At 31.5% G+C, this 23516-nt stretch overlaps 1 protein-coding gene across 2 annotated transcripts in view; it reads left to right on the forward strand.

The window, feature by feature from the left end:
* The first annotated feature begins 1571 nt into the window (after positions 1 to 1571).
* The window catches only part of bib (MIP channel family protein big brain), a 63573-nt gene continuing 41628 nt past the window's right edge, over positions 1572 to 23516 (forward strand). For both annotated transcript variants that reach the window (XM_085191550.1, XM_085191551.1), the window contains exons 1-2: positions 1572 to 2101; positions 6631 to 6757. In XM_085191550.1, coding sequence (XP_085047676.1) covers positions 1768 to 2101; positions 6631 to 6757 — 461 coding nt within the window. In that variant the 5' untranslated portion in view covers positions 1572 to 1767. The remainder of the gene's footprint in view (positions 2102 to 6630; positions 6758 to 23516) is intronic.

The following is a 23516-nucleotide window of genomic DNA, read 5'->3' on the forward strand; positions in this document are numbered from 1 at the left end:
ATATTTTTTTTATTAACGACAGGATGCGAAAAAAAAACTGAGTTTAATCATTTTAATATTATTAAGGAAATACAACTAATAGAGGTCATTCGTGAACAGGGGCACAAAGTGTAGCTGTAAACGCAACAGGTTGTGGGTTCGATTTCCACTCGAGGAAGTGAAATATTTAATATTTTCATTTCTTCACTCTGGTGTCGAGGCAAAGCACAGTGTGTAGTTCCGCCACATGGTATTAAGCAGTGGTTCCGCCATGAACCAAACGAATTTAATAATTAAATAAATTATATCCTTAGGTTCCCTCAGTTGCGTGCGGCGTACAGCGTGAAACTTATTTTACTAAAAGAGGATGATTAAAAAAAATATTGACAATACACCTGCCTCTCCACGATATTGTCGTGGCAAAACCAACATTTCTAGAAATCTACAATAATATTGACAACCGCCCGGACACACACAATATTATTGATAATACGTACTATATTGACAATATTATTGTACGCGTATGTCAAGGCAAAGACTGGCCACACACACGCTTACAATCAATGTTATTGACAATACGTACTTTATTGACAATATTATTGTACGTGTAGGCCAGGCATAGCCTGGCACAAAGAATCGGTTTTTATTAGGGCAATATCGGGAGGAGGCAGGCGTATTGCTGTGGAGTATTGTCATTAATATTGCCATGTGCGGGCGCACGGCAATATTTTAATTGAAAAAAAGGCCCAAAGGAGGCTTATGCTTTTTATTCAATAGAACGAAAACAGTGTAAAAAGCGAAAATAATGTTGACATTACTACTCCCACAGAAAAACAATATTTAATAGAGTTTATTCAAACATGGGAAATATTCAGAGGATTCTGAAGGATATCAATTAAAATCTAACCAAATAGAGATAATATTTTTAGAAAGCGGCTATCTCTCATCGTCGTGTATTTTTTTAAACCATCCTCTGTTCGTAAAACTAGCTTCACGCTGTATGCCGTACACAGCAGAGGGTAGACAGAGGCCACCTAATATTAAGACACCTCGTTCGCCATTTTCCACCGAATTCTGTAGGCAATGAGTGTTGAGTGGTGAAACGCAACGCTGCGCTTTACTTGGACACCAGAGCAAAAAAAATGAAAATATTAAATATTTCATTTCCTCAATTGACAATAAAACCCACAAAGCATCATTGCACCAACGCAACCACTGTCGCGTTTACAGAGTCATACTTTGTGCCCCTGGGCTACGATGAAATTATGAAAAGTGATATTGTATAATTGAACTAGAATAAAGTTGTACAATAGCAGAAGGTTTCGTTTAAATTATAATGTAGTTCTGTTACTCATTACTCATATTAGCCGTATATTATCTTAAAACCGACCAACATTATATTATACGGCTTACCAAACATAAATATAAAATCATAAAACTGCATAGTATACAATTAAATTTTATTTAATCAGTATAAAGGAGTATTCTACTGCACCCTTAGTAGAGTGCAGGTTCGGGGCGGGGGCGTAACAAGTGGCGGGACCGGGGACACGAGGCGCACCCCCGCCTTCGCCCCGCGCCCCGCACCCTTCTAGCTCATTCAGTCGCCGCTCATTCACTTGCCGCGACGAACCACTCCAAGCTTGCTCCTTGCGCGTGGGTGTCGCACACTACGGAGAGCTTGCGCGCGAAATCCGTCTCTCGTCAAATAAGTTTTGCAGAGTATATGCACTTATAATATGAGGTGCGATTGTTAAAATATTCATTTGTTTATTTTGTCACATTAAAATGGGTGAACAAACCTTTAACATCGAAGACAATAATCTCGAACAGCATATAGTGACATTATTTGAAAAATTGGAGTGTTTACGTCGGGATGCGAATTCTAATAGTGATAATGTGTTGTCTGGACGAGTGCCGGCGAGGTTGGAAGTGAGGACCCTTTCGCTGTGGAAGGCCGTGGTGGCGGAGTGTGCGGCTTCCTTCCTGTATGTGTTTATAGTATGCGGTGCGGCGGGCGGAGCGGGCGTCGGGGCCTCCGCATCAGCTGTGCTCCTCTCCACTGCACTCGCTTCCGGCTGTGCCATAGCAACGTTGACACTATGCTTCGCTCATATATCTGGTAAGTGTTTTTTGTAAACAACCAACTAACTACCTGTAAGTCTGTTATTTTATTATGCACTGAGTATGAATAGCATTATGTATTTACAAGAAAAAGAGTAAAACGCATGGAAAATCATAATATTTTTAATTTTATGAAAGGGCTACATGATACTTTATTTTGTGTTATTATTATTATAAATAAATTATTATTTTAATATTTACTTACATTATTTTTCTATTTAATGGAATTGATAAAATCCCTAAGTAATAATCTATAGTTGAAATTTGTTTTGTAATAGTTGTAAAAATCGCATTTTCGTCAAAATCGCGTTTTTTTATAACACTAGCATAAATTTGTTTGTTTTTCTGTGCATTTCCCGTATTTAGAAAGGAGATTTATGCAAAGAGAATCTAATTACGGTATTTATAGGTTTTAGTAATTTATCACTCAACGCCTCTAACGTTGTTTTCGGTTCAAATGTATGGTATATGCATATGAGAAATGTAGATAATGTTCTGAAAGGGATATGAACCAACACCCATCTCGTTCACCCAAACATCCGAATTGGGCTGGGATAAAATTAAATTATGCTTAAAGTCTGAATGACCAAATATTATATATTATTTATAAAAACGAGGCCATCGTTGCTCAGTGATGGGTTCGATTCTCACTCAGTTGACTGAATTATTATTATTTTCGCACTCTGAGTCAACGTTGAGTTCCACCACTCAACAGACGATGTCTCGAATTCCGGAAGTGGACAAAGACTGATCTAAAAACACCATAATATTTATAGATACTAGATCTATTATTAAAAATCATTGATTAGCTATCAATACTATTTATAGAATATAATATTAAAGCAACAGTTTATAATACACGTGTTCGCCCTTCACCCTTTAATCCCTTGTCATAATTTTATAGCAGCGGTCACGGGCGAAGGGAACAATGACGTTTTAAATTATGTTATAGTGTCATGACGCGTGACCAGGGCAGTGCGTCTCTACAATCAACTTTAATCCCGCTATATAATATAATATAATGTTAGCAGTAATAAATTTTAAATTGAAATATTACATCGCCTGTCCATTCGCGCCCTAATTTTAATGTGAATCTTAAAATAGGGATGTGGCCGTCATTAAGATTTGTTATACTGTAAAGAATCGATATTGCTGTACGAGTGTTCAATTTCGATTCTCTATAGATCGATGTACTTTATATAATTATAGTTAAATATTATGATGTTAATAAATTATTTACATAATAAAAAATAAATTTGATGACACAATGAGAAATAAAGTAAAGTTAATAAAATTCATTTATGTACATTTTTTAGTGTTAAGACACTTCATTCCCAATTAAGACACTTTCGTTTCCCACTTTTCGCCGAATTCTATATTCTTCTAGATATGTTACCATAGCGAAGAAATAAAAATATTAAATAAATAATTGATACAAAACTTATGTGCATATTTAACAAAACAAGACATAAAATAAAAGAAAAATATAAGCTCTACGCCAAGTCTCTTTGATATTTTATAGAATGGTATTTGAGACAGTTTTTGTTTATTTTCCTAAAAAACGCAATACCTAGTCCCCGTGAGCATAAAGCGAGTTCACAATTTTTTTCACAATAGAATAATAATATTTATATTTTAAGTAAAAAAACAACTTTTGGGGAATTTTCAAAGGCTTCGACAAAATTAAGGTACCTATTAGAAATAAAAAGAATCCATTGTAATGTTGTATCGTAGCTTAACGCTATCTACGGCCGGCGTTAAACCGGCGCAATTACGAGCAGACAACTGCACACGGACCTAGAAGGGTCCGATCACTCTTAATAACACTGTAATGTCTACATATATTTTATTTCAAAACTCGATCTACATACTTATATTTTATTTTAGATAAAGTATTTTTTTTTTACAATATTATGTGGAACTGTTATTCCATACAAATGAATATGGCGGTCTACATCGCTCGCTGAACTTTAAAATACATCAACATAGTTTTGTTCAAGTTGCAAGAATGCGTACTGTTTTACTGAGGTTTAAGCGAGCACGAGCACTTAAATCACTAACTCTCTCGAGTGTAGAGCAATTGCAATAAAAGCTTATATTTTATATCTATTAAAAATATTTTAAAATAAACATTTGTTATAATTTCCACGTAATTCAGTTTTATATTATTTATGCAAAATTGTGTAAAAGTTTCCAAATTTAACCAGTAAAATATATTTGAATTATAAAGCATTTTTACTGTAATATGTGGGACTGGAATGCGAAATTAAGTACATATAGTTAGCAAAGTTGTTTTGTTGTTGCTAACTTGCTAGTTACTTATCGTGTATCTGGTCTCTATTTTATTTGTGTTATTTACTCTCACATCGCTGTATATATTTTTGTTTTACAAAATGTTGTCGGTGGCTGTGTTGAACAGCCAGCCAGTAGAAAATTGTTGAAATTATAGAATTTAAAACATCTTATTAAATTTATATTTTTTTACTTTAAATTGACACGTCTGAATTTTCTTTGAGAATTTAAATGCTCAATAAAAAAATAGCCAGTAGGTTCATTTGCTTATTTAGCATAGTTAAAATATTTTATTCAAAACCGTTAAAATTGAAGTTAAAATTATATGTATGTAGAAAACCAGGATAAAGCCACACGAGCAATTTTAAGTACAAATACAATAGCAATTTCAACAATATTCAGTTCGTGAACATCTTGTATTTTTTTGTCAAATTGCTTGATGTTTCGTATGAAACGAAAAGCGGGCGGTTCATAACAATAGCAAGAAATCTATTAATTCAACATGTCAGATGAAATCTCTCTTGAAGAAGGGCGGGTTTTACGTTGTTGCGGATTCACGTCGACTACACTTCATCGTGATACCGTCGCTTTTATGTACCTACCCATATATAAATATAAGATTTTATTTCTGGTATTCATTTATAAACTAGGTTTTTCCTGCGGCTTCGCATCTGTAGTGAAATGGATTCTATAGACTGTAATAATTATTATATCAACTAAAAGTTTTGTATGACACATTCTAAATATCTGAGGTAGGTAAATGTGACTGTAATTGCAGTGGGTTACATTCAAAATTACTTAGTTTCTGAGATTAGCGCGTTCAACCAAACAAGCTATTCATTTTTATAATCTTAATATACCTTTCTCCAATTTGTAGATAGGTACTCTGGTATCCAGGTACGTACTCTGGTATCCAGGTAGAGCGCGGCGTTGAGTTACGACACTCAACACCCAATGCTTCAAACATTCAGCGGAAAATGGGGAACGGAATTGCCTTAATGGTAACGCAGTAGAGGTTCCCAGGTTACCTCGGTTTACCCTCCTATATGCGGGATACAGCATGAAGCTAAAAAAAGACTTATTAATGTTGATATAGTTCCCACACACAGTACAATCTGGACAGTAATAATAATATAATTGTAGTTAAAATCAGTTTATATTTATTTTTGCGTTTGTAATTTTAAATTATTATTTTCATAGTTCTCATTCTCTTTGTTATATCCCACGAGATTGGTTTTTGTGTAGTTATTCCGCTTTGTTTTATATTTATAGCACTGCAGTAGGTGTAGAGCATTTATTTAAAATTTTTATTACACTGTTTATATATGTCCGTAGGTACCTCCTATATATTATTTACTTTATACACAAAAGTTAGAAATGGAAATAAAGTTAGAATAAAATATATTTATTAATGCAGTTGCTTAAAATTACCATGATGTGGGCACTTGTTTGGTTTGTTTAGCGACTGTAGCAACCTTCATTAGCGGATTGCAAATAAATTTAAACTGCCAAATAACAATCTACAAATAAAATGGTTATATTTAGACACATATTCATAACCATAATTATTATTTATTCATTTAAATTTCAAAAGTGTGAACTCCATATATTTCGAAGACTCGCCTTGTTATTAGCGCATTACCCAACTGATTTCGTCCACGTTTGCACTTTACATGCACTTGTGTACAGCTCGTACAATTTATGCTCCCGATGCAAAAATGTTATGTAAATTTTTCGCCCATCCTCGATTAAACTTTTATAGTAAAACTTATTTATGTTAACGTGGTTTAAATAGTTTTTGTGCAGCTATGAAGAAATATAAAGTAAAATATGATTGTCTTGACGTGTTTAAAATTAAATAATCAGAATAATTAAATACTATACGTTTTTAATAGATACGAGTAAAGTACGTATGTAAGTAAGAATGGATGATCCGAATTTAAAAATATAGTAGTGATAGTTCATATATTTAATGAAATATGAAAATAAAATACATAACATCGAGGACGTCATGGCGCAGGGACACAAGCGACTGTAAACGCGAAGGTTATGGGATCAATTCCCATTCAAAAAAATTTCGGGACATTGCGTGATGAATGGAAACTTAATGTCGCGCGTTGTCTTTATAACAGATTGAGAAAGTGAAAATAATTAATTCCATCGAATGGGAATCGAACCCACAACTGTCGTGTTTATGACCTCAACCATTTGCTTTAATTGTTAAATATTTTCCAGGTGCACATGTAAACCCGGCCGTGTCGGTGGCGCTGTGCGTGCGCAGACGGGTGTCGCCGCTACGGACCGCTCTCTACGTAGCAGCTCAGTGCGGCGGCGCCATAGCAGGCTCCGCGGCCATATATGGGTAAGTCTGTTATATTGTTTAGCTTTAACGATATTGTTTATTAAAACATCTATGTGATATTGTCATTGTTAAGCATTGAGAACTTTTTGGTGTGTTTATTGAAAACAGAACTAAAAAGAACTGGGTTAATAATTATTTATAATTAATTGATTATATGAGACAGAATTGAATATCGGATTAGTAATGAATTTAATATATTAACTTGTAATAATCTTTTACATTTTCATTCACCATGCTATCTCAATATTCTTAAAATCTCTAAGGAGGTCTACGAAATTAATTACTATTAGCAAAAAGAAGTATATGTACGTAGAATGGTATACGCTGGCCGACTAAGTACAGCACTATAGCAATCAATATCTGAGATTAGTCTACCTCTATAGGCTAGTTTAAATGTAGATATACCTATGGATGTATCTAGATACGTTAGTCCATATAGTGAATGACGTTGTTCTTTGTTCAAAGATGAAATTTTATATTCGTCTATTTTTTAATTATAGTTAAGAAATTACAACGGTCTTAAAATAATAGTTGAAGTTACAACCCTTAAGCGATTATTGATATTCAGTTTTTATAAAAATAAAAGATTTAATTAAATTTCACATATTATTTAAGTGTTATCAAAACAGTTATTATTTAAGTGTTCATTGGCACGCGAAAATAATATGCATAGCTAGGTATTTGTATAAATTATAATAAATTAAAAATATACATTTAATATTGTTTTCATAGGTCTCATATTTGACGTATAATTTCCATATTTATTCACGTGATGAATTATTAATATCCCTTAAATTCTGAATTTCTTTGTGTAATTATGTACACGTCCCGTATGATTTATGAAGAGCTAACGCTTCGATTAGGATAGGTACTTAGATATAATCAATCTTAACGTATTTTCCATATGAGGTATGAAAAATAGGCAAGCTGATTTGATTTTTACCATCAGGTAGGCATTTATGTATAAGAAAAAAAAATCTGTTTCCTCGTCGTCCAAAACAAACTGTGCCTAATATTTCTAAATTGTGTTGAACTTCTGTCCAGGGATCCTGTGGAAACAAAGTACTGCATAACTAGGCTTTAGAAAAGAATAAAAAGACATTTTGACTCTACTTAATGTCAAAAAAGGTACCTACACAAGGGCAGTTTCTTATTTCCTGTTTTCTACTTACCTTAATGGGTTATTGTAGATTAAATGGACATCCAACGTGAGCTAAAACTAGGTTGCATTTAAGTAGGTCGTGATAACATGAGGGAAAATTTTTATTGTCATTCAAAGTCTGTGGAAATTTTCACTTTAAACAATTGTTTTGAGTTTTTCCGTCCTACAGATTTAAAATGAAGAAATAAGCGCTGTGTAGATTATATATTTTAATATATAAATAGTGAAGAATTTTTAATTAAATGTACTTAGCAAATGGACTTGAGCGTTTTAAGTATAATGTAAAATATTTTAATTTTCACAGTTTGGTTAAAACACACAAGATATACTTAGTTCAGAATTTCGATAATAAAATAATCTGACAATCTCTATCGATACCTATATTATAAATTCGAAAGTAACTCTGGCTGTCTGTCTATCTGTCTGTCTGTCTGTCTGTCTGTCTTTTACGCAATCAGGCCCAAACCGCTAATTTAATTGTGATAAAATACTCATATAGAGATACTTTAGGGTCCCGGGATGAACATAGGATACTTTTTTTTCTCATATTTGTAATATTTTCGATATATACCAATATATTAAAATATTTATTAATTTGACATACAATTTATTCCGCCATGTTAATAACAACCGTCGTTGCTAAGCAACAATTTGCAAAGTTTGATGTTAGAAAACGTCACCCAAAATAAGCTTGCTTAACGCATCTCTCTATTGAAAACTGTAAATAATTTCATAAATATTCTAATAGTTCAAGCGGGCGTAGCCGCGTTCGGGTCCACTAGTCTCTATATACAGAGAAATACTTGAAAATAAACTGTTAAAGGAAAACTCCGGTCGTTATATATATCGTTGAAGTTTGCTTATTGCTGTTCTATTGAAATTTGTCTTTGTTGGGGTCACATAATTTCGTTTCATTGTATGTGCCTGTAGACAAACAGAATCACCTCTCACCCGACCCTAATTAACGGGTTTCTGCACAAACAAACTAATTTTACATCCCGGTCGCAAGTGGGGATGTTACCCTCCACTTACATATGTGTTATCTCTAAAATATTAAAATAAAACGGAGGAAATAAAAAAAAATTGTGGAAAATATTATTATTACTTTAAATGTTCTAATAAATATAACATAGATACAATAAATGTTAATTATTTATGTTGAAGCACTTTTAGATATTAATCTCAGCTTGATACTTCCCCGTGATCTCGAGATAAATGACAGACGGACAACAAAATGATCCTATAAGGGTACTGTTTTTACCTTTTGAAGTGGGGAACCCTAAAAAAATACTCGTAACAAATTTTTTACTAGTAAAAGTAAATCATGATTTACTTATACATATATAATAGCATGATATATACGTAATTATAGTAGTAATACTAAAAATAAAAAAAAAAATCAAATATACTTTCCATATTATTCTAACGGCGTGGTTGTTATGAATAAAAATTAATATTCTATTGACTTGTCGAGAAAACTTTTAATTATAACTTAGTCTACTTCTTTTATTTTACAAATGCAGAGACTTACGTACCGAGAAGTTTTAAGTTTTTCGAAGAATATTAAAACCGAGCACAGGGCTTTATTAATATACATAGGTGCCTAAAGTGGTTACGATATGACGGCCATTTTTTAAATGACTTCTGTAAGAAAAGGAGATTATCAATTCGACTGTATTTTTTTACATTATTAAATTATTTAATATTATTTTTAGAAATAGAGGCAACAAGTAGAACATAGTAATAACTACATAGAGCCTACTGACTTCTTATTCCTTCTACATTCTTTTTCTCAACGGCATTACAGTCGAGTTGTGGCCTTCCTAAAGCTATCTGGTAATGGGCTATGGCTATAATGATAAATCTGGTGTGAACAATGCGCAAAAGCCTACAAAACCTGACTTCAGTTGTTTGTTTTTTAAACATAATATGAAATTTGATATTGTCTATTACTGATAGATTAGGTAGAAATTAGTGGCAGAACTTTCACCGATCGAAAAAAAATCATTTTAATATGATCATTCCCCCCATCAAAGTTCGAATAGAAAACCACCTCGTCATCACTAACAGTCTGCTGCTATCACTGCACCACGATGTCGACATGGTAATATTACTTATTAATAATTTAGTAGTATAATTTACTTGGACATGTTTAATACGCTAACATTTTAAGCGAAAGGGTCTAATTAGTTTCGTGACATCGCGCCGAGTGCCCTCCGCGTCAATGTACGAGCCTAGACATTCTAATTAAATCCAGAAAAGTCAAATGACTGTCATTAATTGTGTTAATCAATTTCATTTGTTACGTTTAACGATTTAGCCTTTTTTTTTGTTGGGATTTACTTAAAATGTACGGTACATAATTATACTGAAAGCTTGCGCTGTTAACAATGAAGAATAATATTTACGTGCCGTTAACTTAATAATAACGTTCCAAAACAATTGTTTGATGTTGTAACTTCTTTTAATATTTTATAATATAAATGATGATGAATGATGAAAAGCAATTTTAGCGGCTCAGCGTCTGATTGTTGTCGCTACGGTAGTGGGTTCGATTCCCACTGGGCTCTACCAAAGCAATTCTGTTGTTTCATGGAAAATGGGAAACTAAGTTATCTTTCATTAGGTTCTCTCTACCCTGTTAAATAGTAGGTACATGGTGTATCTTATAGGGATATTTAAAATTTTATAAAGCACTTTAAATTAGTTAAAACAAAACCCTTTATTTTCCCTTGTCGGGTAAAAATAAAATGTCTATACTAATTGATTTTTGTGTATAGTTTTAAGAAAAATATCTTTCCCGTCCTCAGGTAATTTATACACTTTGTTTAACATGGTAACTCGATCGTTACCTAATGAACCTTAATGTTTAAGATCCTTTTTATATATATATTTTATATATCCCTAGCCATCATATATTTTATGAAATTGATTACATATATCCTGCATATGATGCTCTTACTTGATAAAATACTTACGCGTTAAGGAGGGTAAGAGACGTTTTTTTTGCTTCACGCCGTATTTATATACAAATATGAGTTTTGACGTATTCAACGTCTTCTTAACGCTTGGGGAGGGTAGTGTCTTAACACTAGGGTCCGTCTACCTACCCTGCTACATGCGGGATACAGCGTGAACCTGAAGAAACATATAATAATAAATTATTATATGCTATACATAATATAAGTAATTTACACTCACATTTATTGTTACATAGAAGTTCTATATTCTTATCTAGAGTCTGATCGCTAAGTTTTTAGCATATTATCCTAGACTATGAATTAGGATCACTTCTGTGTTTGGAAATTTATACGCTACTAGTGGGCCCGGACGCGGCTACGCCCGCGAAAATATAAGCCTAAATAACTAAAATAAGTTAAAAAATAATAATAAGTGGAGATTTATTATTAGAAAAAATATCTGAGTAACCGAAATGAACAAACCAAAGAAGTAAAAGTAACTAAAGGAAATTCTTAATATTAGAAAAAAAAACCTAAAGTTTGCTGTGCGCGCGTACTAAACATTTTTCTATATTAAATAATTATTAATTTTTGCGAACAATATTAAATAAAATCTCAAATGATTAAAATTACGATATTTTAAGTGTATAACATCGGTATAGATAACCGAACTGAGATAAATTAATTATAAGCAGCAAATAATTACATAAAAAATAATAGTAATTCGAAAATCTATAAAAATTTACAAAATCATCAAAGTCATCTGCCCGTTCGCGTGGGTCATACTCATACTATGCCGCCCGAAGGCTAGGTCATTTGGAATCAGTCACATCTTAATTATTTATTAGAATGTTATACAGTAAATTATAATTTCCATCTAGATGAAATGCTAAAAGTGACTATTATATTTATTTTCATAAGGATGAATATCAAATTATAGAAATCATCTAATTTTTGTTAATGATTTGTATAAAGAGATTTGTATAAATCTATATCGGCGCGCGCCATGTATGCATTAAGCAAACTCACTGTGGGTGACGTTTTCTTAAAACAGCAAACTTTGCAAGCCGTTGCTTAGCAACGCATAGCGACGATTGTTATTAACATGGCGGAATAAATTCCTTGTCAAATTAATTATTTTAATATATTGGTATAAAACAAAAATATTACAAATATGAGAAAAAAAAAGTATCCTATGTTCATCCCGGGACCCTCAAGTATCTCTATATGAGTATTTTATCACAATTAAATTAGCGGTTTGGCCCTGATTGCGGAAAAGACAGACAGACAGACAGACAGACAGAGTTACTTTCGAATTTATAATATAGGTATGGATTTGTTACTGTACTTACTACTTGTGTATCTATAATATAATCTATAATTTATAGGTGTAATTTATAAGTGTAATACACCGGAGTAACTTTTTTTTTGTTGATATTGCTTTGAAAAATACGATTAAGTCGTAGAAAATAGATAAAACGAGTGAGATTTCTTTCTCAATCGGTTAAGGCAACGTGCGATATTCGATTAAGAGACGTTGAGAACGCATAGTCTCTAAAAATGATTACTAAGAATACTAAAAACGCGATTTTATCGTACACTAACGAGCTACACCGTGTACAAGTACTAAATGCCATGGAATGTGTTATAAATTATATGAGTACAAACTCGATTGGTTTACTAGTCACCTCTGAACAGTTCCACTTTTCAGGTCATGGCTCCATCGTCCAACCAGTACTATGATATTTCTAAGTTTGATGATGATTTAATTAATAAAAGTGGTCCAAATACTGATTTTTATATTTTATTACAAGCTGCAAAGTGACAAATCGACTTCATAAAGAGAAAAACGAGTCAAAAGGGGCGAAAAACAAATTTCGATTGTGATTTTGTTTAAAGAAACATAAACCCTACTAAAATACATTGAAATTGAAAAGCTGTTGAACGAATTTACTTTTAATTTGTCTCTGTATCTATACGTGCGACTCGTCTTACTGTTGACATACAATCAGCTAGCTCGGAATTCCTAAAATGATTATCTCTCACAGTTATGGTACGTTGAAAGTGATATCAACTGTCATTCATCTCGTAAATCAAATGCATTATATGATACCTTTATAGAGCAGTGGAGTCCTAACGACTAGTGATGCTCTTTTAATATTTAAATTTTAAAAAAATTACAAGATATGGAGAAAATAGAGAACTGAGGTTTTGTTTGAGTACTCTTATTGCACCACAACGGCCTCATGTCTTAAGATCACCTCGTTTTATATCGTTCAATACCTAACGGTGAAAAAAACCTATGGAAGTATGAACTGTGGTTGATCTATCTTTATCTTTTCTTTTCTATTTGCTTATAATGTATTTGTATATTTCCTTATACTAATTGAACGTCAAAAATTCTACGTGTTTGTTAATATAAAATAACTGAAATAATAATTTTAATATAAAGGGTAAATTTGTTATTCCCAAATCGTACATGTGACAAATACCCCTATTGCCAATAAAATATTTCTGAAAAGCGGAAATTGAGTACGTGATCCTAAAGCGTAAAATGAAATAAACAGGCTGTTTACAGACTCGGAAGGCCATTATATATATTATAACTTAAAGCAATTTTTCAAGTGAAATATTATATTTATGATCTGTTAAATCTCTACTTAACTGCTTAGGTACATCATTTAATGATAATTTTCTTAATGCATGTTAATAACTTTTACGTGCCATCAGACCTTTTATCCGGGAGAAACCAGGTCACGTGATCTAGCTTTGGGCTGGAGCGTTCTAATACCGTCTGCAATGGATACATCGATGGAATGACTCTGTTTGATCATGTCATGATATATGACTATACAAACAATTTGACACGTTTGCTCGAGATATTGGTTTTGTAGATTGAATTATTTAACTACTTGATACATGTGACAAACGTTATTGACAAAACTATCACGTTTATTTTATTTATCACTTCTAACTTTCATATATATTTATTATTTTTTTACTTTCTAAGTAAACTTGACCAAATGTAGCGGATATTAATACATTTTTTATTATGTGCGTAAAAGTTGAAATGTATTGATGTTCAGTATTAAAAACGAAAAGTAAACGCGACCGTCGTGGGTTCAACTCTCACTAGGGGGATTAAGTTACATGTTATTTTCTTTTCATCGCCCTATTAAGAAGAGAAAGTACGGTGTTGAATTCCGTTATTCAATACGCAATGTCAGGGAAAGTGGAGAATGAAGTGTTTTAACACTAAGCTCCCTCTGATTGTCCTGGCATATGTGCGTGAATAAAAAAAATCACAGTCGCCAATTTAAAACTATAAAAAAATAATGGCATTGCAGTACTACAGTACGTTCTATTAATTTTTTTTCGTTTATAGATTTACGGTATTGGATGTTTAATTATACGTACATGCAGTCAGAATGGTTTTAACGATGAAATAAAAATAAAAACTAAAACAATTTTAATACTTCTATTTTCTTTGAAATAAAGGCAAGTAGGAAAATGAATATAACTTTTACAACTAACTTTTAATGTCTAAGTGTAATTCCTTGCGGAACGCTTTCTTAAGACAGTTTTTGTAATCACGGAAAGTTACGAGTTGTGACTGGATAAACACTTGCAAAAGTTAGGACTTAAAACTAAAAAATAAAATAAAAAGCAATTCTTTCAAAATACAGAATTCTCTTGCAACAAGATTTTTCTTTATTCAAACTTTGCTAAGTTGTTAAATATTAATAATTTACAGTTTTTTTATGAAGTTGCTCAATATAAATATACTGCAGTGTTTCTACCACGACAGTTTCTTTCCGCCACTCAACACTTAATGTCTTCAGAATTCGGCGTAAAATGGAGAGCTGAGTGTCCTAACACTAGGCTCTCTCTACCCTGCTACATTCGGGATACAACGTTGAACTGAAGAAAAAAGCGTTTCTATTTTTTCATTGAAACTATAAGTTAAATAATATTACCTATTCTTGAGGTATATTCTCAAGTTTTCATTATAATATTCTTTTTTTTAAAGTAATCCCGTTAGTTACATCGTTAAAAATAAAAAATGAAATATAAGTGCAAGACAAACTGGTTTCAAAAGTCGCAACACCACGCGTATATGCATGCATCTGCCACATAATATTAGGGCGGTATCATTTTATACTTTTTTCAACTAAATTATGCATTCTGGTTTATAAAGAATTTTTACTACCTCTGCTTTCGTAAAGCAAAGAAAGTGAATATCATTGATTTGATTGATTCTATGTTAGCGTGAAACTCTAATTTATGAGAAATCTCATAAATTAGTGATGTGTATATAAATAAACCTTAGACGATTTATTGGTTTTTTATTAATGACTTTTTTTATTAGGAGGAAGTTTATTTAACATACTATTTTTTATATATTTATTTTCAAAAATATTTCAAAACAAAAAACAGCTTTAATAATTTTATAGCAATTATCAGCTATTTATGGCAGTTGCGTACATAAGATCCAAGTAAAAATTTATTTTAGGTAAAGGTCACTCTCAGGACATATAAAAACATTGTGACGGTAACGAAAGTTCCCCACATAAGAATAAATATGAGAAGATCCCGAAGTAACTTTTGGCCCTGATAAGAATAAGAAAACAGCGGTTTACGGAAAGTAAAGCGGAAATCCCCCGGAGATCCCATAACCCTAATAAGAAGGGTTCAGCTTTACCTGTTCGAATTTACGAACCATTGACCTTTCGCTCAAAAGTATTAGCTATATTATAAATTGGCTAATAATAAGTGACTCGGGTTTCATGTCGGAGATGTCATCCTTTTGTTTTTTGAAACTCCATGGCTGACAGTATCTGTCTAATATACTTCTATAAAAATATAATTGCGATGCTCTGTTTACCTTGCTATGTCCCACACGTATGTAACGTGAAGCTAACAAATATATATAACATGTAGAGAATTAAGTAGTTATTTGAAAAAAAAAAAACTCCTGTCATTTAATATAAAATCTGTATTTTAAATATCTGCTAAAATATATGAACTACCTTTGTGCCTAAACAAGAAATAAAAATCACCGTGTTAAAATTTGTTTACGTAAAGTTGAAAAATAAAGATACATTTAGCAACGCTCGGCCAATTCTTTAAACTCCACTCTAATGCTACGTTGAGTGATAATGCTAGTGTTTCTGGTGTTTAATCTTATTTTTAAATGTTTTAAGTTTAAATTTGAAATTTAAACGGTTTCCTTATAATTATATAAGTTTAAACTTTTATTAATGAAACTTTATTAAGCATAGATTCTAGAATCAAACTAAAATATGGATAAAAGGATATTAAATATCTTTCACAATGGTAAAGAGCAAAAAAGCTACATCAAGCCGAGGCGATGTAAAATACGTTTTATAATGTAGGTATAGTAAGTTAAGGTAAGTTTTCCAAAATACCCCACGAGTTGAACCCACATACATCATTTTCACAATTTAATAGTGCCCCAGATCCCAATGCACCGCGGTGGCATCATTATTATGCTTTATTCACATAGTTCGCTATATAATTTATAGTTTTACTTATCAACATACCTATCTTTATTGGAAAAACATCGTTCCACGTTTCTGAATGGGATCAAATTACTTTCTCTATACATTAATATTTATTAATTAATTGACATTTAATTACATTTGACAGATAAAAGCCAATAAATGAATAATGTTTTTAAAATACAAGGTGTAGTATCATTTTTAATTGCCTGTTGCGATCATTTTTATCTACGATTGTTTCGTAATATATTTTATCAGCTGTTTATAAAACTAATTCAACTATATTCATGTTAATTAAACTTTCGGTTATGGTTAACTGGTATATGGGTGTTGAAAACGGTGACATGTAGTTAATTAAAAATTATTTAAAATTATATAATGGGAACTTCTAAATTTATGAGTTAATGTTTAGTTGAATATAATATAAGATTAATAGTAGGTACATTCATACATATATGGTAATTTATCCTAATTACCATATATGTATGAATGTACCTACTGAACTGAATGTACCTAGAACTGTTAATGCTATTGCAAAAAATATGCTTCTTTTAAAACATAACTGTAAACTTCAAAATGTTATACGTAGAAGTTTAAAAAATATATTTTTTTAGGATACAATCTACGTAAGGGATAATGCACCTCTCGTTTACGCGTTTATTGTTAAAGACCACCTGTCAGATGTGCCATTATGTTTTATAACAAAAGCCTTCCATTGGTGGAAGGTAAAGTAACTACTTTACCTTCTATTGTAAGAAAAAATGTTACCTGCGTAAGATATGAGTCATAGGAAGTGTATGGTCGGTAACATAAATCTTTCCAAATGTCTCCTTGGATGCAATTCTTTCACGTATTTGTTGTATTACAGCTGCTTTAAAAAAATGTATGGATTAAAGGTATAGAAAATATATAATATTTTTGATCTGTTGTTGGTACAATAATTATTGTAGTTACGTGTCTTTATTTTTATATCTTTATTATGTTCTTGTGATTTAAACTGATAATTAATTATGTGCAGTCAAAATATTTACTTACAGTATATTTTAATAATATATATTTTTTTCTAAATAATTAAAAATCATATAAGCTATTTTAAATATTAATATAACTTAAAATAAAATATCGTATACTATATATATATAGTGCTTTAATTAAAACTTGATAGGTGCAAAAACACCTTGTTTCTGAGTTGACCTTTTCATACAATAAAGTAGCGAAGCTAGTTTCAACTTATTGCAGTAAAACAACACGACTCAGTTAGTGGAAACTAAAACGGCGCACGAAAGTTACAACAAATACAATGCTTCTGGCCAAAAAAACATAAAATTTTATTTATATAGAAGTAGATAACTAGGGCAAAGAATTTATTCATGTATTTCTATTGTATTGATCAACTTTACTACTTGTTTATTTTTATACAAGCCTAGATTGTTTTATTATTTCAATTTGTCATTGTTTCGCCATATTTTATTATTTATCTGGTTTAGATACACAAAGTTAAAGTAACAATTCACGTTAATTGTTATAACTATAGTTAAATAACAAAAGTCTAACCGGTATTAAAATGAGCAGCAAAAACTTGTTTTAAAATTAGCATTTACAGTCAACGAGAAGGCTAAATCGAAGTTGAAAACTACTATCATACCTTGCATTTAACAGTTTCTAAACAACATTACCTTTCGCTATTATAGGAATGAAAACACATTCAAACTCGAAGGTAAACTATTAGTAAATGCATCTCAAGGGATTCAAATTCAGGAAGTTTGATACTGTAGACTTGTTTAACACTGCGCCATTCCTGGTTGTTTCCACTTCGTTACCGTTTTGTGTCTCCACCGAAAAATATTAAAGTCATTTCCATTCGTCTTTTCCTCGTTCCTTTAATATTATAATTAAATTAGCCACACTTTGTGAGAGGAGGATTGTATTTGAAAATTTACCGAAATGAAATAATATAATAATAATAATTTTTATTACATTTTTTACCTAACTTGATCGTTCTTTTTATTTTTATAATTAAAACTTAATATTTTTGATTGTAATTAAGTGTCCATACATTTCTCTTATACTCTATATTGTTATACTTTACTCGTACACTATTAGTGTACTCTATCTTCTCATCTGTGAGTGACAGAAAGGTCATTGTATAATGTTATCCACAAAGATAACATTCTAAAACAGTACCCCATGACAATATCCACTTTAATAATAGTAGAAGTTTAGATTAAGCTTTTATGTCCATGAGGCGTGTTTATTTATAATAGCATTTTTATTGGTCATTCTTAAATTTAATTAGTTTTATATATATCTATTTAAATAGTTAAATTTCGAAACACAATAAGAATGTTTCGAAAATTTTGCTGAAAATAGGTAACGAAGTGTCTTAACACTACGTTCTCTCTGCCTTTCCAATTAAATAAGGGATATAGCGTAAATGTAAAAAAAATGGTCTTCCAATGTGGTATAACAACGAAATCCTTCTCAAGGGTCTCAGACAGTGCATCGAACCCAGCAGATGTTGGCACACGTGCAGGTTGCATTCACGCACGTATCCCCTCCACTCCGCACACGAATCTATAGCATAGAATAAACCCTATTGTAATATCCTTAGAAGCTTGAAATATTATAGTTTTAAATGAAAAAAGGCCGTCTCTAGGAACATATGGTGTTATTCATCGATCAGACGAGATTAATTTTTCGTGTGTTAAATATATTTCTCAAGTCGGGAGTTTATTAACGACAGCTTGTTTTTAAACTTAGAATATGTTTATATTTAATAGATTTGTTTTATATATTTTTTTTGTTTACGCAGTTAGAAGATGTTGATATAAAAATTACATGGCATATGTAATTTATATATGTATAGTATTTATATATGTATATTTATTTATATATGTATAGGTGGCAGTTCCTGATGAAGAGCTTTTGTTAAAGCATTCCAAAATATTCAAATAGTTATAAAACGAGGCCTTCCTGGCATAGTGAGATAACGTCTCGGTGGTTACGGTGGTTGTAAGGTCGATCCACATTCGGGGGTATGATTATATCTATTTTATTTTCATCCTCGCTCTGGCCGAGGAAACCCGCAATACAGCTCCGCTATTTAGCACGCAATATCTTAAAGATTAGCGGAAAGTTACGAACGGAGTGTCTCAACACTTCAATGAACTAAAAGAAATACAGCAAGGCATTTCATAACTGCGTTACGATGGCTTCTTTAATCGATCGTTTTTTTTTCATATTTATGAGCCTACATATTTATACTAATCATAATAACCATAGGTTTACATACATTATTAAATTTATATTTGAATGAAATATTTGTATGTATTCTCGTATTAAAAAAAAACAAAACAAATTTTAAATATATATACATCTAAAACTAACATTTTCTATCGCTTTTCTATCGTCGAGTCCGTTCATTAAGCTGCAGCTGGCAACAGAGATATATCCTGTTTGAAGTAGACTTAGCTTTGAACATTAGGATAGCTTGGGATTCCTCCTCTTGTATTTTATCTAGTTATTTATTATAAAAACAACAATGGCGTTCTAAAAACAGTATAATATTACTAAAATAAGATGCTATTGTTTAATAGCGACCGTCGCAGCGCAGCAGCATAGTGTTTGATTATAAAGGCGTTAGGTATATGTTTGATTTCCACTTGGAGGAATAAATTATTATCATAATCTCGCTTTGGCTAAAGAAGATAAAGTGCGTAGAGTTCCACCACTCATCATGCAATGCAGCAAGTGTAGAAGTGTAGAAGTGTAGAACCTTAGCACTAGGTTTTCGCTGCCAATCCTGCTATATTTGAAATATTAATTGAATATATGCTTAACAGCGAACTTTGACGTAGATATTGACACTCCTATTCCTCATCACACAGATAATAAAATACATATATACTTACATTTTTTATGTTCGTTGTAGCAATTCCAACATATTGTAGTTTCTATTTCTCTATCATATTTTAATTATTTTCTAATCAGTACTGTGGTTATTAATTAACAGTTTATTATTTTCTTTGTTCCACAATACAATGGGAAGATATGTGTACTAACATATTCTTTAGAGTTTACAATAAGAACTAACTACCTAGTTAACATAACATAAATATATATGAAGTTTCAAAACTAGTCCAAGCTTTCAGCAGTGCAATGTGCTGCGGAAGTCATTAGCTCTAACAAGATACACAAAATTGCTTCATCTCAAAAATTTTATAAAACATATTAAATTTTTAATATTTCAAATAAAAACACTTATAGATTTAAAAATACATATTGTTTGTAATACAAAATAAATATTTATGATTTATTTAATAATTTCCAATCGTTTTTTGTTTTTATTTAGTAGGGTATCCTGTGGTGTGCCGAGGAATAAAATGGATTATTGCATTTTATTACGAGACCAAACAAATTAAAATATTTAATGTATTAAATTTAAATGTTTAATCTAATATTTATTCACCAGAGAAGAAATTGAACCCACGACCACCGCGTATAATTAATCAGATACTGCTTCACAATGGAGATCCCTTAATAAAATTAGCTACATATTTCTGGATGGCACTCATCTTATTTACTTCTTTCTATCTATATACCTCTATATTAGAAATATGAAATTTGACTACACAAGTATATAAGAGTGCTTAGAAACAATAGAGTAGAATGGGACATCTTAGGTAGAGTACTTTTCGACGATCGAACATCAAGTGTCCACTCCTTGTTTCAGTGCTTACTTCAAATAGTTTTTGATAAAAAGAATATGAATAATAAAATAGAAATATTATTTAAAATATTCGTATATACCTACAACTTACTTGTACTTATTTTTTACTTTTTGTCCTAGATACCATCAGGACCAATTAAGTCCATTCTCAGTTATCCTTTTACAAACACTAAATTCTTAAAGTAATGACGCAATGATAAGAAAACATTTTAAAGAACAAATCTCGGAGAAAACCTAGTGTTAAGACACTCCGTTCCCCACTTTCTGCCGAATTCTAGGGGCCTTGCGTGTTAAGTGGCAGAAGATTGCGGAAATCCTGTAAATTAAAATATATCGATGGCTCTATAAAACGAGACCGGCCTTGTTTGTACAACATTAGTCTCAATATAATACGCGAATAAATTCCACAAGTTATCACAAACACAAAGGAATTAATAAACTCTAGCTTTCCAGTCAAATTGGATTAACGGCCGCGGGCGCGCTTCTGTAATTTGTATTTGTGTTAAGATAACAGTATGGGTTTTCACACAAGTAACGTTACTTAGTTAAATGATTTAAAATGTCACTTTTAGGCTCGTATTTTTAAATCGCTCTGAAATCTGAGGTCGATCTTTAGATGCCGTTTTCATTCATAGATAAATATATAATTAAATATAATATTATAAATGGCCTTACAGTGTAAATGCACTCCGTAATATATGATAATCATTTTAATTAATAATATATGGTAATGATAATCATTTATTTACCTCAGTGGAAATTGAACCCATAATCATTGTGTTCACAATTTAAGATGTCCTTCTGCGCTACGGTGTCCTCATAATATTTAGCGCCAAGATATTTCTTTTAGCGTCACGCTGTATCCTGCGCATAGCAGGAAAGATGTACCTAGTGTTAAGACATTTCATTCCCATTGAGACACTTCCGCTCCTAACTTCCCGCTGAATTATCGAAGCATTGCGTGTTAAATTGGGGGAACGCAACCAATTAATCAAGTTTTATAGACCTTTAATCCTAATATCAACCAGGCAGTTATTATTTACTATGGTATTTCCATAATTTTGCTTAGGTATCTATCTTTATTGAACTCCTTCCCTCAGAAATATCAGAAATTTTCTAGAACAACTGTTTTAACAGCCCGATGTATCACATACAAGTAAATTACTAAGCTAAGCCACTAAGCATTGCTGAAGTGCCCTCTGCACTGCACTGACATTAAGTCGATAAGACCATTAAGTCTCTTTGTAAAGGTGTACATTACAGAAGATTAAGCATCGAGCTTTTGGCTTTTATTTTACGGATTTGAATTTCAACCTGTTCCAAATATAAATGAGTCTTGAATAAAAGTTTTTGTTATTTTTAAATTGTAAATCCTGTTGAAAGCTTTTACAAATCCTCGCTATTGTTTATTGTTAGCTTGCAATTAGATTTATACATATGTATGTTGTAATGAATAAAAATATTTTTTATATTTTACGATCGTATATCGATCTAGCCAGTTTTAGGCAGTTTAGATTTTTTTTCGTTCTCATAGTCGTACAGGTTATAAAAATATAATATTCGGTCACATAAGTTACTAATTAATAACAGTTCCAAGCTCTCAAACGGGATCCTTTGACCAAACTCCTTTATTATAAGGTACGTGGGTGGCGATCGATATGCCTACTGCTCCATTGAACAACCAATGTACGGAAAATATGAAAAAATACGTCACTCTGTCAAGAAGAAAAGAAGGCGGAAAACCTCAAAGTTCCTTTTTTATCCTATTTACTTTTTTCCATAAAATATTCATAATTAGTACGTCTTGTATAATGACAGGTGTCTATTAAGTTTTAAAGAAAAGAAAATTAATATGAGAATTAAAACATTTTTTTATTGTATAACACAATTTTTTCGCGTCTACTAAATATTAAAATATAAAAAAGCTGTGCATTACCTTTGCGAATATACAAAACGCACGTTCCGATATCTGAGCTTAGATATATGTATTTGTACCTTTTGAAATAAAGTGAGTAAGTTAACATGTGCTGATGACACATTTTAATTAAAAGTATGTGCTATTTTGCGAATGAAAGAACTCAGAATATAGAAATTCAAGAATATTGATTCTAAGCTCTAAATTGGATTTTGCGGCGTTGTTGATTTTTCTTATACGTAAACAACGAATAATACAATCAAATATTAGATGCAGTAAATTGCTATAAAGTTCAAAATGTTTATGTTGTTATTGTTTATTTTTGTTATTGTTGTTCAAATAGTATCAATGATACTGGAGGAAGGTCACGTAATATGCACAAAGACCCTTCGAATGGCATGTATGAAGATGTTAATAACAGTGGACGAGGCGAAAGAGGTGTATGGAGAGGCCGTAGCGTCTTCTTTGGTT

This window comes from Heliconius melpomene, chromosome 10, assembly GCF_056956725.1.
Source record: "Heliconius melpomene rosina isolate 202511_hmr_F chromosome 10, ASM5695672v1, whole genome shotgun sequence".
NCBI lineage: Eukaryota > Metazoa > Arthropoda > Insecta > Lepidoptera > Nymphalidae > Heliconius > Heliconius melpomene.